The sequence below is a fragment of the Haliotis cracherodii genome, unplaced genomic scaffold, assembly GCF_022045235.1.
Source record: "Haliotis cracherodii isolate W230 unplaced genomic scaffold, xgHalCrac1.p SCAF_12, whole genome shotgun sequence".
In the NCBI taxonomy this organism is placed as follows: Eukaryota; Metazoa; Mollusca; class Gastropoda; order Lepetellida; family Haliotidae; genus Haliotis; species Haliotis cracherodii.
The window spans coordinates 36,820,131-36,835,267 of record NW_027266267.1 but is presented as its reverse complement, the minus strand read 5'-3'; the positions used below and the strand labels follow the sequence as shown (position 1 = coordinate 36,835,267).

The following is a 15,137-nucleotide window of genomic DNA, read 5'->3' as shown; positions in this document are numbered from 1 at the left end:
GGACCCGGGTTCGATTCCCGACATGGGTACAATGTGTGAAGCCCATTTCTGGTGTCCCCCGCCGTGATATTGCTGGAATATTGCTAAAAGCGGCCTAAAACCAAACTCACTCACTCACCTCGAACTCCTTCTCAGCCCCCACCTTTCCGAACCTAAATACCGATAAAGAAAAGGCTAACGCCAAACAGTCCATAAACAAAACAGACACCCACACCCAAACTGCTCTCATTGTAACATACCAGAAAACCTAGATCACATATTCAACCACTGCCCACAATATAAACAACAACAAACACAACTACACAACTGATTATATACCATTTATAAGTCTATTTACTTCTTGCTCCCAATAGACTAGGTTTCTTACAGCTCTACTACACTCTCACTAAGTTCTCTCATCCCCCTCTACCCCCTTTACTTCTTCTTTATCCCCCCTTATTTACAGTTTTTTGGGCCAGCCGATTACTTTTCTTATTTCCCACCATTTTATTATTATTGTTTAACCCGTCTAGCCCCGACTGCGAAATAGCCGATGACTGAAGCGGTCGTAAAATCCCTAAAACTCTCTCTCTCCCTCATTCAGTCTTGCTTGACAACGGTATAAGGATCTATACCGAAACGTCGCTTTTCCCAGTATTAAGAAGTTGTTATCCATAAAATTGTGTCTATCTAGTTAACTCCCTTGCCTTGGGAATATGTTCCCCTGTGTCAAGCCCTTCGGACAAAAAACAAATGGAAGAGAGAGAGTGTATTGAGGTCTCGCCTCCTGTATATTACCATGCATAAACAAACATAAGTGACAAAACCCTTTCTATATTCATAAGAAATATGTGATAAAAGCAGAGTCGATTGCACGATTCATTCGTCACCACTCGCCCCTTTCCGTAACCTGCAAGAAGATCTTTTTGATTTTTGATTTTACATATGTCTTGCATCTAAAATTAGACCCAAGACACATTTAAATGTGTTCAATCATATCGTATAATTCCGCACGTCCCGATGTGCTTTAAATTGCATCTGAAATATATATGATATGTGGGGAGCTATATGTGAACCATTACGTTACGAGTTGACAATTGTTTAGGGTATGCCCGTTTGCGCAAAGACGGATCCTGGTCGCAAAAATGGCCACGAGAGGGGCACGAGTTGCTATTAGGCTTGTCCCGGAATAACAAGAGTTGGTCACGAATGTGTACGATTCAGACTTTATCATGAGCACGTGTTAATGAATCAATATCAACTAGTAATGGTGGCTGTGTGGAAAAAGGTGAGCATATCCTGCACAACTGGTGCACCTGTCAAAAACACATGCAAAGACAAGTCATTTGTTCACCCGATAATACACGGGAACACATGGTACAAGTCACTATTGTTTGACATAAAGGGAAAACTGACTGTTGGAAAGATGAGGTCCCAAAACACGTTAATGGGTTATTATAGAATAAATATACAGGAATTACAAATTAACGCACGGGTTTGTGCACAACACACACGCATACACACGTGTTATAGTATAGTTTTATACTAGCCTTGAAAAATTACATGAAATGCAGCCGCCTCCGTGGTATTGTGGTAGAGTGTCCGCCCGGAGAGCAGAAGGTCCGGTGTTCGATCCCCGGCCGCGTCATACCAAAAGACGTTAAAAGATGGTACTTGTTGTTACCCTGTCTGGCGCTCGTCACTAGGGGTTAAAACAAGGACTGGTCGGCTCGGAGTCAGTATACTGTGTTTGAGTGGGGTATTCATGTTAAACTTGTTCATCCAGCGGGTAATACTAAAAATGGATTGCAGAATAATAAAACGAAACGTGCATATCTAGGCAGATCTCAAATGTCCACAAACGTATAGTTTTGCTCATTTAATTGAGTTTGAATCAAAATGCATCTTCAACGATGTAATAAACTGATAATTATGACTACATACCGTGAGTCCTCGTAGAAAAGTCAGTGTCTTGACTGTGTGTTTTCTTTGATGAGAAAGTTTCTCACCGACCTTAGCGTGTAGGGGTGTGATGTCCAGGGCAGGAAACGACAGTGTTTTGACCACTCTTCTTTCATTAATTAACGTGTTAGGCACCCCTAATTAACCTTTACTAATTCATGTTAAACCAACACAGGATGTTTTCTGGAAGTTGATATTCGCGAATGTCATAGGGCTGACACGACACGTGTTAAGAACTGTCCTTGCACTTCTAAATTTCCTAACATTCTTTATATCTAAAGACTAGTATTATATCTATTTATATACCACTTTATTGTCTCATATAGAGGTAGTTAAAGAAAACAGTTCTCAAAGTGAAGCCCTTTTCCCTCTACATTCTCAACATAGTCTCTATCAGAAGTGTTTGGCTTGTGTTGGGTCCGACTTGGCCCGAGCTGTCAAAATCAACTTAAACATCACAGACGTAACATCAGATGTGTTTACATCTAAAGACAAGTATTATGTCTACCTAAATACCACTTTATAGTGTCTCAGATCGCGGTAGTTAAAGAAAACAATGAGCTCAAAGTGAAGCGTCTGTGTGTAATCAGTTTAATTGTACGGTATACATTGTAGACAGACAGACAATAATTTATTAATGTCTCACTTCTGTACATACATAAAACAGCTTTGTACAAATAAACATTGATAGAATGCACAGAACCATTCAATAGAATTATGAGAAATTATTAACAGAATATCCCACTGCTAAGTATATGATAATTTGTTGAATTAACATTAGATAAGGTTGAGAATTAAGTGTGTTTTTTTCAATACATCTTAGACTGTTGAGTCGTCTGCTCGATGATAACCAGCCTACTCATATTTTTACCCTGTTCCCCACTGTTGGAAAGTGTCGTCTGCTACCCCATCTGGAGCCATCTGGTAACAATTAATCACAAGCTGTCAATATACAATACATTATAATACATAAAGATGGCAGTTTCCATGTAACGATTAAGTATTTCTAAGCAACTTAAAGATATGTACAATATCTAGATATATGTATTTTTAATTTGCTTAGAAATATTTAATCTTTACATGAAAACTGTCATCTTGATGTATTTTTCTGTTTTGTATATATATTGAGCCGTGATTGCTGCCAAGGGCGGTCACACGAGATACTGAGTTCAGCGCACCCTTGTGGCCTTATGTGACGTGACAATGAACAGTTTTCAATGCCTTTGTACAACGACAACGTGTGACTATCGGACTCCAAAATTTCATATTTGTATCTATGATATTGAATTAAATATATCGACTTTATTAGGTTCAATAAATTTACTAACAGATCTACCTATTGCGCATTGAGCGATTATCTCCTTTAGCTGTATGCATAGGATAGAGCTTTATCACGCGTGACCTTGCAATGCTGTACATGGTATCTTATTCAAGCTGTATCACCGAGAGTGAGTGAGTATTTCCCTTACCCGAATAGCTCTTTTGCGCACTACCTTTGAAATGTATCGTATTTTATTCAGGCAGCCAGCGAGAATGGTTCCAGGGAGGAATTAAGGTCAAGCATGTAACGCGCACTCAGTCGTTCTCCCTTCACACTGCTATTGCAAATTATTGTTCAACACGATTAAATACCAGGCTTCTATGAAGCATGACTTTGTTCAATAAACAACACATGTAAAACAACGGGTTTGATATCAGCTATTTGTAATAAGTTGTCTTCACAATCATATGTATGGTGCTTGCTGTGCAGATTTGAGCACAGTTTCAAGTAGTTCACTGTATGTAAAATATGATTCATACCGTTTCATACGGCGGTTTATGGTTCTGCATGGTTTATTGTATTGACAGTTGTTTTAACTTCCTGCAGAGATTATACACCCGTATAAGTTCTTTACTTCTGGATACATTGGAAATCAAAATGTTGGCCCTTAGTTTGCAATTATTCTCCTGAAAAATAATTCGGTTGCATGATATATTCACGATGTTTGGCTTGAACATAGTAACGTTCTTCTAAACATACTTCAAATTTAAGCCGGAAGTAATCACAACACAAACCCAGTTAACCAAACGGAACCGTACACAAGAGTAGTGAGTGAGTGAGTTGGGTTTAACGCCGCTTTGAATAGTATAATTCCAGTTATATCACGGCGTGTCAGCTTGATGTGGGAGGAAAGCCCGAAGTGATGCAGGTCTCAGACGTTTACCACTTTGGTGAAGCCCATGAGCACGGGTATGGTGCTGACAACATAATCGGGGCGAACCGGGATTCGAACACACTGTCGTAGGTTTCGGGCGTGCCCGAGGGACACCACTCTGCATAGCGAATTGCAGCGCATAAGGCGACTTTGGCCAACCATGCCCCCGTACACAACTATAACAAACTATCATACAACAAAGATGTTTAAGATGAGATATGTACTGCGTAATTGCCCGACTATAAGGCAATCCCGTTTACAAGCAGTGATACCGTCAGCTGCTTTGCTGGAAGAGGAAAGGTTTCAGCCCTCAGGCTACTCACCAGCGACATACACAGCAACACACTGACTTGTAGGCACAAGCTGGTTTCACCACAGCTGTTCAAGGCACTAGAGTCATTTGCGCCTCTTCACCGCAGAACCATTGCAAGAGGGACAATTATCAAGTATGGAAAAGGAGCATGGAGGCTTTTCCTGTTGGTCATTGTTGGAAGGAGGAGGGTGGGGCCTTGGTTATTGACTGGATTGTGGGGGGTGGGGGGGGGGGGGGGGTGGGGGGTGGGTGGGGTGGGGGGGGGCGGGGCGGGGGGGGGGGGGGGGGCGGATGCACCACCTGCTCCTGCGACAGTGATGGAATTGGTTGCTTGTAACTGTTTAAAGAAGGGCTTAGAGGAGAGCTGTACCTGCCTTCAGTATAACATGAAATAAACATACCTTTGCAAATTACAGACATGTAGCAATCGGCAAGTAATGGACGAAGTTGGATTTGAAGCGAGTGATGTTGATGATGGTCAAGATGATGGGTAATCAACAGTGTACAATGAAGACTCATATGTGACCACCCTTGTTTCGGTCTACAATAATCAAGACTTAAGTTTCTAACACTAATGTGATGAAAAAAAGTTTTTGTGTCTAATTGTGTGATCTTATCAAATATTAATATGCATTATGCAACAGATAACTGCATTTTATGTTATTGCGGTTTGCATATCCAATTTGACCCCTATTTGACCTTCAGTTTAATCTTGTGAGCCCCCAAAACAGAACAAAGTTGAGAGTTATAAATTCATGTGAACTTATTTCAAGCAGCCCAACGTCATACAATGTTACATCTTTTTAGCGCATGATGACATTCGTTTTAAAATGTACCAAAAACCGTTCTGTACCACACCATAAAAGACAATAATGTTCCTTTTATCTGCTTGGCTTCAATCATAGCCCATTTGGGTTACGAAAGTCCCATTGGTGTGGCATCTGCAGTATATTTTCTGGTAGTTGATAATATTTTAAACAGAGGTCAAATGTTGTGACCTCTTGACCTCTGGTGACCTACATTTTTACTGTATTAGTCCTATATTACGTAGAGCATGAGGTTACCAACATTTTGAGTGGACATACTTCACCATATGACTATTGCTTGTAAAGTTATTCCACTTTCTGGTTTCCCCTACCCTGAAATCTAGTCCCGTGGATTCGACTCTGGGGTCCCCCTTTATGTGGTGATTACTACCACTAAGCTGTGAGTCCCGGATTGCTTTCAAAGTTTTTTTCATCTATGGATATATGACTTTCAAAAAATCATACTGAGATTTTGCCACCCCAGGTGGTACCAATATCTGGTCTGGCTCATGGACTAACATCCAGTTCGATTTGGACCTGACGTCATTATGACGTTCAAATGCTGTTCTTTCCAAATATGGTGCCAGACGTACCAGAGTCCTTTAATCGGGGGTTCGAGATTGCTCCTGATAATGATGTTTGGTTTCTCAGCATCCAGCTCATATAACACCGGGATATAACTGAATCACTCGGACTTTCCCCTACGTCCCGTCGTGATATAATTGAATCACACGGACTTTCTCCTCAGTCTCACCGTGAAATAACTGAATTACACGGACTTTCCCCTACGTCCCGCCGTGATATAACTGAATCACTCGGACTTTCCCCTACGTCTCATCGTGATATAACTGAATCACTCGGACTTTCCCCTACGTCCCGCCGTGATATAACTGAATCACTCGGACTTTCCCCTACGTCCCGCCGTGATATAACTGAATCACTCGGACTTTCCCCTAAGTCTCACCAGAATATAACTGAATCACACGGACTTTCCCCTAAGTCCCACCGTGATATAACTGAATCACTTGGACTTTCCCCTAAGTCCCGCCGTGATATAACTGAATCACTCGGACTTTCCCCTACGTCCCACCGTGATATAAATGAATCACACGGACTTTCCCCTACGTCCCGCCGTGATATAACTAAATCACTTGGACTTTCCCCTAAGTCCCGCCGTCATATAACTGAATCACACGGACTTTCCCCTTAGTCCCACCGTGATATAACTGAATCACTCAGACATTCCCCTAAGTCCCACCGGAATATAACTGAATCACTAGGACTTTCCTCTAAGTCCAAACGGGATATAACTGAATCACTAGGACTTTCCCCACAAGTCCCCCCGTGATATAACTGAATCACTCGGGCTTTCCCCTAAGTCCCGCCGTGATATGATTGAAGCACTGTTCAAATCGACGTTCATCCAAAACTTACTCACTCACTCACGACTGAATGCTTTTTGGCCCACTTATCAATAGTGAGCAGCTCCGCCGTTGGTTCTTCAAACACTCCGGACAAACGTTCAATCCAAGCAGCAAGATATTTCTCTAGCTTCTCCCCCGTCGCGTTCTCGACACCGAGTGAAACCTGAGGGGGCAGGACGTCGAAACCGACCACGTTCAAAGTCCCAACCTGCAATTTTTTTTATTATTTTCGTAAAAATATCGTAACGTTCCAAGTGACGTCAATTGATTGTTACGTCACAATCGACCCAGTTCCCTGACTGAGTTCAGAAGTCATCCATGGAATGTTTTGTTTTGGTTAAGTTTGTTTGTTGTTTTACGCCGCAGTCAGCATTATTCCAGCTATATGACGGCGGTCTGTAGATAATCGAATCTGGACCAGACAATCCAGTGATTAATATCATGAGCATCGACCCAAGCAGTTGGGATCGATGACATGCATTAACCAAGTCAGCCAGCCCGAACACCCAATCCCGCCATGGAATGTAAACGACTGGTCGACAGGCGGCGGCCGATTTCCAGTAGGCTGAACTATACTACTCAAAAGAAGTTAACGATCACCCGATTCTTTCATATTGGTAATGTTAATCTGTCATGGCATGAGAGATTAACTATTGTAATATGAAAGAATCAGGTGATCCTTAACTATTTTTTGAGTAGTATAAATCAGCCCAAACGTACAACATTCATTGATCCTCTGTACATATCGAATGAAAACAAATAGCTGACAATCTGCAATTTGCTGTGTGGTAAAATTGCTCTCACTAAAATAACGTGAATCGAACTGTTATCATTTTTTATCGCCCAAAACAACATTTCAATATATAGACATGTTTCCATGTTTTTTAAGCTGTGACCCGTCCGTCATTGCACGGTTTATTTGTTTTATGTTTGCACACGTTACATTGGGATGAGTATTAGGTGGAAAGATTTAAAGATGATGTTTTTCAAAGAAACTTTATCTTTGTCTCACATATATAATAATGAAATATATACACAATTATAAAAAATATTTTCTAAAACATTTTAACTGTAAATCATTACATTAAACACGTTTGTGTTATTCGGGCACGATGACGAAGGAGTTGCGCTGCGCCCTAGACTGGTTTGCCTGCCCTATAGCGCTTGCGCTCCTCGCCTGCAGCCGCTAGGAGGCAAAGGTCAGGGTACCAGTCTAGTTCTATCCGACCTATTCCCGATACAGCAAATAGCGGCGGTGAAACGTTGGCCCATTTCCTTGTAGCGGGTATGTCTGTCGAGAGGGATGGGGGACAGACCTACAGCATGTCGCTATGAAGCGAGGTATTAGCACTTTTGGACAGAGTGAATAATTGACGTGTCAGGCTACAGGAGTAAACATATTTGCATAAGGGAGATAACTCTCATAGAGAAGTAAGGTTCATGGTTAAAAACAAACGCACTCACAACGTTGTGGGTTTTAATGTTAACTCCATTGTCTCCACTGATCTCGTTCATTATAGGGGCGGCCGGGTAGCCTAGTGGTTAAAGCGTTCACTCGTCACGCCGAAGACCTGGGTTCGATTTCCGACATGGGTACAATGTGTGAAGCCCATTTCTGGTGCCCTCCGCTGATCAATTGTTAAAAGCGGCGTAAAATCAAACTCACTCACTCACTGCAATAAGAAATGTTTCATTGTTGTGAAAACATATTGCAAGTTTTATATTGCAAGTATATAGTTATAGCAAGGTTCCGTCCGTCCGTCTGTCCGTCCGTCCGTCCGAAAACTTTGTCCACGCGATTTCTCTTAATCTATTCAGTGGATCCGTCTCAAACCTAGTACATATAATATGTGTCATATGGAGGGGTACAGTCAAAAGAAAAAAATGTTTTTATTAATTTTCCATTTTTTTATGAATTTTTCAAACCTTAACCCTATCCATTATTTAATTTGAAACTACTGACACACTCGGCGGGTCGGGGGTATTAGTGAGCCACGCTCACTTTTGACCTTGTTTTTATAATATCTTTGTTTTCTACTTTATATTACATAAATATTTATTCTGAAATGTGCCATATTCTCATTCCTGATTCTGAAAGTACCACATGCAAATTACAATTTGTTTTACCTTCTGGGTTACACCTGTGCCCTTCATGACAGTACAGGGCCCTGTCTCTAATATCACAAGTTGACGACGCGCATAGGGAGCCGGGAACCAGCTAATAGGTGTGAATGCTATTTCTTTGCGCCGTGACCGCCTGCGTGGTCTAGTGGTAGAGCGTCCGCCCGGAGAGCGGAAGGTCCGGGGTTCGATCCCCGGCCACGTCATACCAAAAGACGTTAAAAGATGGCACTTGTTGTTACCCTGTCTGGCGCTCGGCACTAGGGGCTAAAACAAGGACTGGTCAGCTCGGAGTCAGTATACTGTGTCTGAGTGGGGTATTCATGTTAAACTGCTGCATGGTATTTCAGTGGGCTAGCACTATAAATCGGCATCAGTCCTGACTAGTACCTGCAGCCACACACACAGAGACACAAACTTGCATGCACGTCGCTATATAAGTGCAAAAATCTTGGACGCGACGTTAAACCCCATTTCATCTGACCTTCTTTGCGCCGTGTTGATCCCTTGGATCAAAGTTATCTTGTATCACAATGTATCGGCGCATGATGACGACGCGCATAGAAAGCCAGGAACCACACAACGTGTATACATTCGTTATCAAGGACGCTGCACATGCGCAACTATAACCCAATATGTAGTCTGTGTTACAGACCCTGATACAATTATATCAAATACAGCCCATGCAAGTCTATATTGTTTGGCAAGTCTAGATTACTGCAGTATCCATAAATAAAGAGACGCTCTGGGCTCCTTATTTTTATTAAGATAATTGAACAACTGGTTTTTTTCTGTACGATATGTTCCTTTCAGAGACTAGATGTTAGTCTGCCGGATATGGTACAAATAGGCCGTCGCCTGTTAGAGTGAGTGAGTATGGTTTTACGCCGCTTTTAGCAATATTCCAGCAATATCACGGCGAGGGACACCAGCAATGGGCTTCACACATTGTACCCATGTCGGGAATCGAACCCAGGTCTTCGGAGTGACGAGCGAACGCATTAACCACTAGGCTACCCGACCACCCCTCGCCTGTTGGATAAAAGTAGTGGCACCAGGTTATGCTTGGCCACGTATACGTACCTGCATTGGTAGGAGCATAGCTTCTAGGGACTCAAAGGGTATGCTTGGAGCACCGGTAGTGAAGGATAGGAGCGCCCTTTTACCCTAGAATCAGAATAAAGAGGACATGCAAATAGACTGATCATATTTCGGTGTATGGCCTCTTGCTGCAAATTGGTATTTGAAGCTTGGATGCTGTTGATTATAGTTATAAGTACTACACAATCCACTGACTCAGTCCTTATCCTTTGGACGTACTAAACAACCCACTGACTCAGTCCTTATCCTTCGGACGAACCATACAAGCCGCTGACTCAGTCCTTATACCTCGGACGTACTACACAACTCACTGACTCAGTCCTTATCCTTCGGACGTACTACACAACCCACTGACTCAGTCCTTATCCTTCGGACGTACTACACAATCCACTGACTCAGTCCTTATACCTCGTACGTACTAAACAACCCACTGACTCAGTCCTTATCCTTCGGACTCAGTCCTTATGCCTCGGACGTACTACACAACCCACTGACTCAGTCCTTATCCTTCGGACGTACTAAACAACCCACTGACTCAGTCCTTATCCTTCGGACTCAGTCCTTATACCTCGGACGTACTACACAACCCACTGACTCAGTCCTTATCCTTCGGACGAACCATACAAGCCGCTGACTCAGTCCTTATCCTTCAAACTTACTCCACAACCCACTGACTCAGTCCTTATCCTTCGGACGTACTACACAACCCACTGACTCAGTCCTTATCCTTCGGACGTATTCCACAACCCACTGACTCAGTCCTTATCCTTCGGACGTACTCCACAACCCACTGACTCAGTCCTTATCCTTCGGACGTACTCCACAACCCACACACTCAGTCCTTATACTTCGGACGTACTACACATCCCACTGACTCAGTCCTTATCCTTCGGACTCAGTCCTTATCCTTCGGACGTGCTACACAACCCACTGACTCAGTCCTTATCCTTCGGACTCAGTCCTTATCCTTCGGACGTGCTACACAACCCACTGACTCAGTCCTTATCCTTCGGACGTACTACACAACCCACTGACTCAGTCCTTATCCTTCGGACTCAGTCCTTATCCTTCGGACGTACTACACAACCCACTGACTCAGTCCTTATTCTTCGGACGTGCTACACAACCCACTGACTCAGTCCTTATACTTCGGACGTGCTACACAACCCACTGACTCAGTCCTTATCCTTCGGACGTGCTACACAACCCACTGACTCAGTCCTTATCCTTCGGACGTACTACACAACCCACTGACTCTGTCCTTATCCTTCGGACGTACTACACAACCCACTGACTCAGTCCTTATCCTTCGGACTCAGTCCTTATCCTTCGGGCGTACTACACAACCCACTGACTCAGTCCTTATCCTTCGGACGTGCTACACAACCCACTGACTCAGTCCGTATCCTTCGGACGTACTCCACAACCCACTGACTCAGTCCTTATCCTTCGGACGTACTCCACAACCCACACACTCAGTCCTTATACTTCGGACGAACCATACAAGCCGCTGACTCAGTCCTTATCCTTCGGACGTACTACACATCCCACTGACTCAGTCCTTATCCTTCGGACGTACTCCACAACCCACACACTCAGTCCTTATACTTCGGACGTACTCCACAACCCACACACTCAGTCCTTATACTTCGGACGTACTCCACAACCCACTGACTCAGTCCTTATCCTTCGGACGTACTCCACAACCCACACACTCAGTCCTTATACTTCGGACGTACTCCACAACCCACTGACTCAGTCCTTATCCTTCGGACGTACTACACATCCCACTGACTCAGTCCTTATCCTTCGGACGTGCTACACAACCCACTGACTCAGTCCTTATCCTTCGGACGTACTACACAACCCACTGACTCAGTCCTTATCCTTCGGACGTACTACACAACCCACTGACTCAGTCCTTATCCTTCGGACGTGCTACACAATCCACTGACTCAGTCCTTATCCTTCGGACGTACTAAACAACCCACTGACTCAGTCCTTATCCTTCGGACGTACTCCACAACCCACGGACTCAGTCCTTATACCTCGGACGTACTACACAACCCACTGACTCAGTCCTTATCCTTCGGACGTGCTACACAACCCACTGACTCAGTCCTTATCCTTCGGACGTACTACACATCCCACTGACTCAGTCCTTATCCTTCGGACGTGCTACACAATCCACTGACTCAGTCCTTATACCTCGGACGTACTACACAACCCACGGACTCAGACCTTATCCTTCGGACGAACCATACAAGCCGCTGACTCAGCCCTTATCCTTCGGACGAACCATACAAGCCGCTGACTCAGCCCTTATACTTCGGACGTACTAAACAACCCACTGACTCAGTCCTTATACCTCGGACGTACTACACAACCCACTGACTCAGTCCTTACCCTCAAAGCACCTTCTTCGTAGAGGCCTGTTTTGCGGACGAATCCGGACATGACCTGTATGACTCTGTCCATCCAGCCCTTCAATATGGCGGGAAATGAACACCAATACAGAGGGAACTGGAACACGACCAAGTCAGCCCGCTCCACCTTGTCCACCTCGCCCTGGACAACCCTGCATACATCAACTGGGCCGGAATCTGAAACTAGTGAGTGAGTATGGTTTTACGCCGCTTTTAGAAATATCCCAGCAATATCACGGCGGGGGACACCAGAAATGGGCTTCACACAATGTACCCATGTCGGGAATCGAACCCGGGTCTTCGGCGTGACGAGCGAACGTTTAAACCACTAGGCTACGCGACCGCCCCAAGGAATAATGATTATATTATATTCAAACATATAGTGTTAGACTCAAAGGCACAAAAAAGGCAATGCAATGGAGCAAATAAGGGGCATCAGTAAAGCAGATATGGACAGATATCCCACAGGACTTTGTGCGATGCCTGGTCCATTCCATTGCGAGTTCCATCGCAACCAGAGGTGGACACACGCGCTACTAATTTGTAAATTGACATTTTGGCATGTTCATGTTTTTTTATGAAATCACGCATTTTCTGAAGTCAGTATGGCAAATTAAACCATTTGAACACTTACAGGAGTCTTTTATCTGTTGCAAACCGAAATTGCTTCAGATTTGGTAAAAAAACATAACTTTGCATTAAATCTTATTCAATGTCACAGGAACTTTTGTTGTTCAGTATACATTGAAAGCAACTGGTCATCATTACAGTCTGTTCTTCCCACAAGACCCGGGAAGATCCGAGGCAGAATAGGTCTTCAGGGACCCATGCTTGCCGTAAAAGGCGACAAACGGGATCGGGTGGCGCGGCTCGCTGACTTGGTTGATACATGTCATCGTATCGCATTTCCGTAGATCTGTGCTCATGATGTCAATTACTGGATTGTCTGGGCCAGACTTGATTATTGAGAGACCACCGTTACATAGCTGGAATATTGCTGAGTGTGGCGTTAAACAACAAACAAACAAAACAAGTACACCGTTGGGATTGCCGGTTAGAATTGGTTCCAAGTACCGTATTCGATAAAATAAGAGCCGAGGGCGCTCTCAAAATTAGAAATAGGGGGCTCTTATTAGAATATTATTTTGGTGAAAAACAACAGAGTTGAAAGATCGTAAATTTCGTGGTTTATGTTGACAGCCTGAAATGTTTATATACGACAGATATATTTTTTTTCAGAATTTAATGTCCCATAATTAAGGGTGCATATAACACACGTATTACATTATTCAATGTGATACATTGATCAATCGAAAGGGGTGCTAACTGGGATTGTTCACTAGCCAATTGTTTAGCAAATATCGCCGTGAGCGCTTATTAGAGCGGGGCGCTAATTACGTCGAATACGGTAACTTATGTTTGTCCAAACGATGCGACTAAATGAATCTGGCGTCAGGCTCGGAAACTTGTTTCATTGCCCAGAAGGCGTGGTTCGTTGCTCATAATATCAATCACTGGTTTGCCTACACTCGATTATTTAGCGGCTGGTGGAATGGTGCTGAGTACAGCGTTAAACAACAAACACAACAAAATGTCTTTCAACATGTATCGAGTAGCAGGTCCATATTCTGCCCGGAATCATCTATTGTAATACATGTTAAGGGCGGTCGGGTAGTCTAGTGGTTAAAGCGTCCGCTCGTCACGCCGAAGACCCAGGTTCGATTCCCGACATGGGTACAATATGTGAAGCCCATTTCTGGTGTCCCCCGCCGTGATATTGCTGGAATATTGCTAAAAGCGGCGTAAAAACCATATTCACTCACTAATACATGTTAACTGCTGGGCAAAAGAAAATATACACCTTTGTTTGACGGTGGCCCAAAATGAAACAAACAAGAAATGCTTATTCGATTGTGATGCATTGTACGGGTATTATTTTTACGTTTTCGCCCTTAAGTTTGAAGTAGGTCGACGACTGTTCTCAGTCTAGTAAAATTTGATAAGGTCTTTTGTTGGGTCTCATCCACTTTTCAAGTATTAGCTTTCTTTTGCCCTGTAGTGTATGTAAAAATACCTGAGAAATCGTCAAGTCGAACCAGTGGATCAAACCCCATCTCGTACAGATCAGACACTTCAACACTGTGGCCATGCGACTTCAACACGTCAACGGCCGTCCGCAGGAGAGCGCCATTGAACGATTCAGGTTTGGGATGGGCGTACACAATAAACACATTCTTCCCTCCGTTTGATGATGTACGTGTAGCAGCCATTCTGGGGAAAGATGGGAAGGGTTTGACAACGAAAATACGGTAAGGCAAGTGGAGTATATTTCAATGTTGCACCATTACATCGAAACGCCGAGAATGCTCCTATGATGAGTGAGTTGGGTTTAATGCCGTTTGGGACAGTATTTCAGTGATATCACAGTGTGTCATCTTGATGTGATGGCAAAACTCAAAAGATGGTTTGTTTGGTTTGTTTGTTTGTTGTTTAACGCTGCACTCAGCAATATTCCAGCTATATGGAGGCGGTCTGTAAATAATCGAGTCTGCACCAGACAATCCAGTGATAGACATCATGAGTATCGATCCACGACATCGACCACGGAATCGGGTGGTCAGGCTCGCTGACTTGGTAGATGCATGTCATCGATCCCAATTGCGTGGATCGATGCTCATGATATCAATCACTGGATTGTCTGGTCCAGACTCGATTATTTACAGACCGCCGTCAAATAGCTAGAAGATTGCTGAGTGCGGCGTTATCAACAAACAAACAAACAAACAAACAAACAAACACACTTCGATGCT

At 43.6% G+C, this 15,137-nt stretch overlaps 1 protein-coding gene across 1 annotated transcript; it reads right to left on the bottom strand.

The window, feature by feature from the left end:
- Positions 1-2,334: 2,334 nt before the first annotated feature.
- On the bottom strand, positions 2,335-14,597 carry LOC139457348 (ribosyldihydronicotinamide dehydrogenase [quinone]-like). The gene is made up of 5 exons (XM_071238755.1): positions 14,402-14,597; positions 12,308-12,492; positions 9,884-9,967; positions 6,702-6,887; positions 2,335-2,388 (listed from the first exon to the last, which is right to left on the bottom strand). Exons 1-5 carry the CDS (start codon positions 14,595-14,597, stop codon positions 2,335-2,337), a joined length of 705 nt encoding a protein of 234 aa, XP_071094856.1.
- Positions 14,598-15,137: the final 540 nt, after the last annotated feature.

Bases quoted from the DNA above. Each gene is read 5' to 3' on its own strand.
- LOC139457348 (XM_071238755.1), bottom strand. From the start codon at position 14,597: ATGGCTGCTACACGTACATCATCAAACGGAGGGAAGAATGTGTTTATT. The intron at 12,493-14,401 runs GTATTTTTACAT...ATTCCGGCCCAG, and splicing joins TCGACTTGACGATTTCTCAG to TTGATGTATGCAGGGTTGTC. The intron at 6,888-9,883 runs GTACGTATACGT...AAAAAATTGCAG, and splicing joins CTATGCTCCTACCAATGCAG to GTTGGGACTTTGAACGTGGT.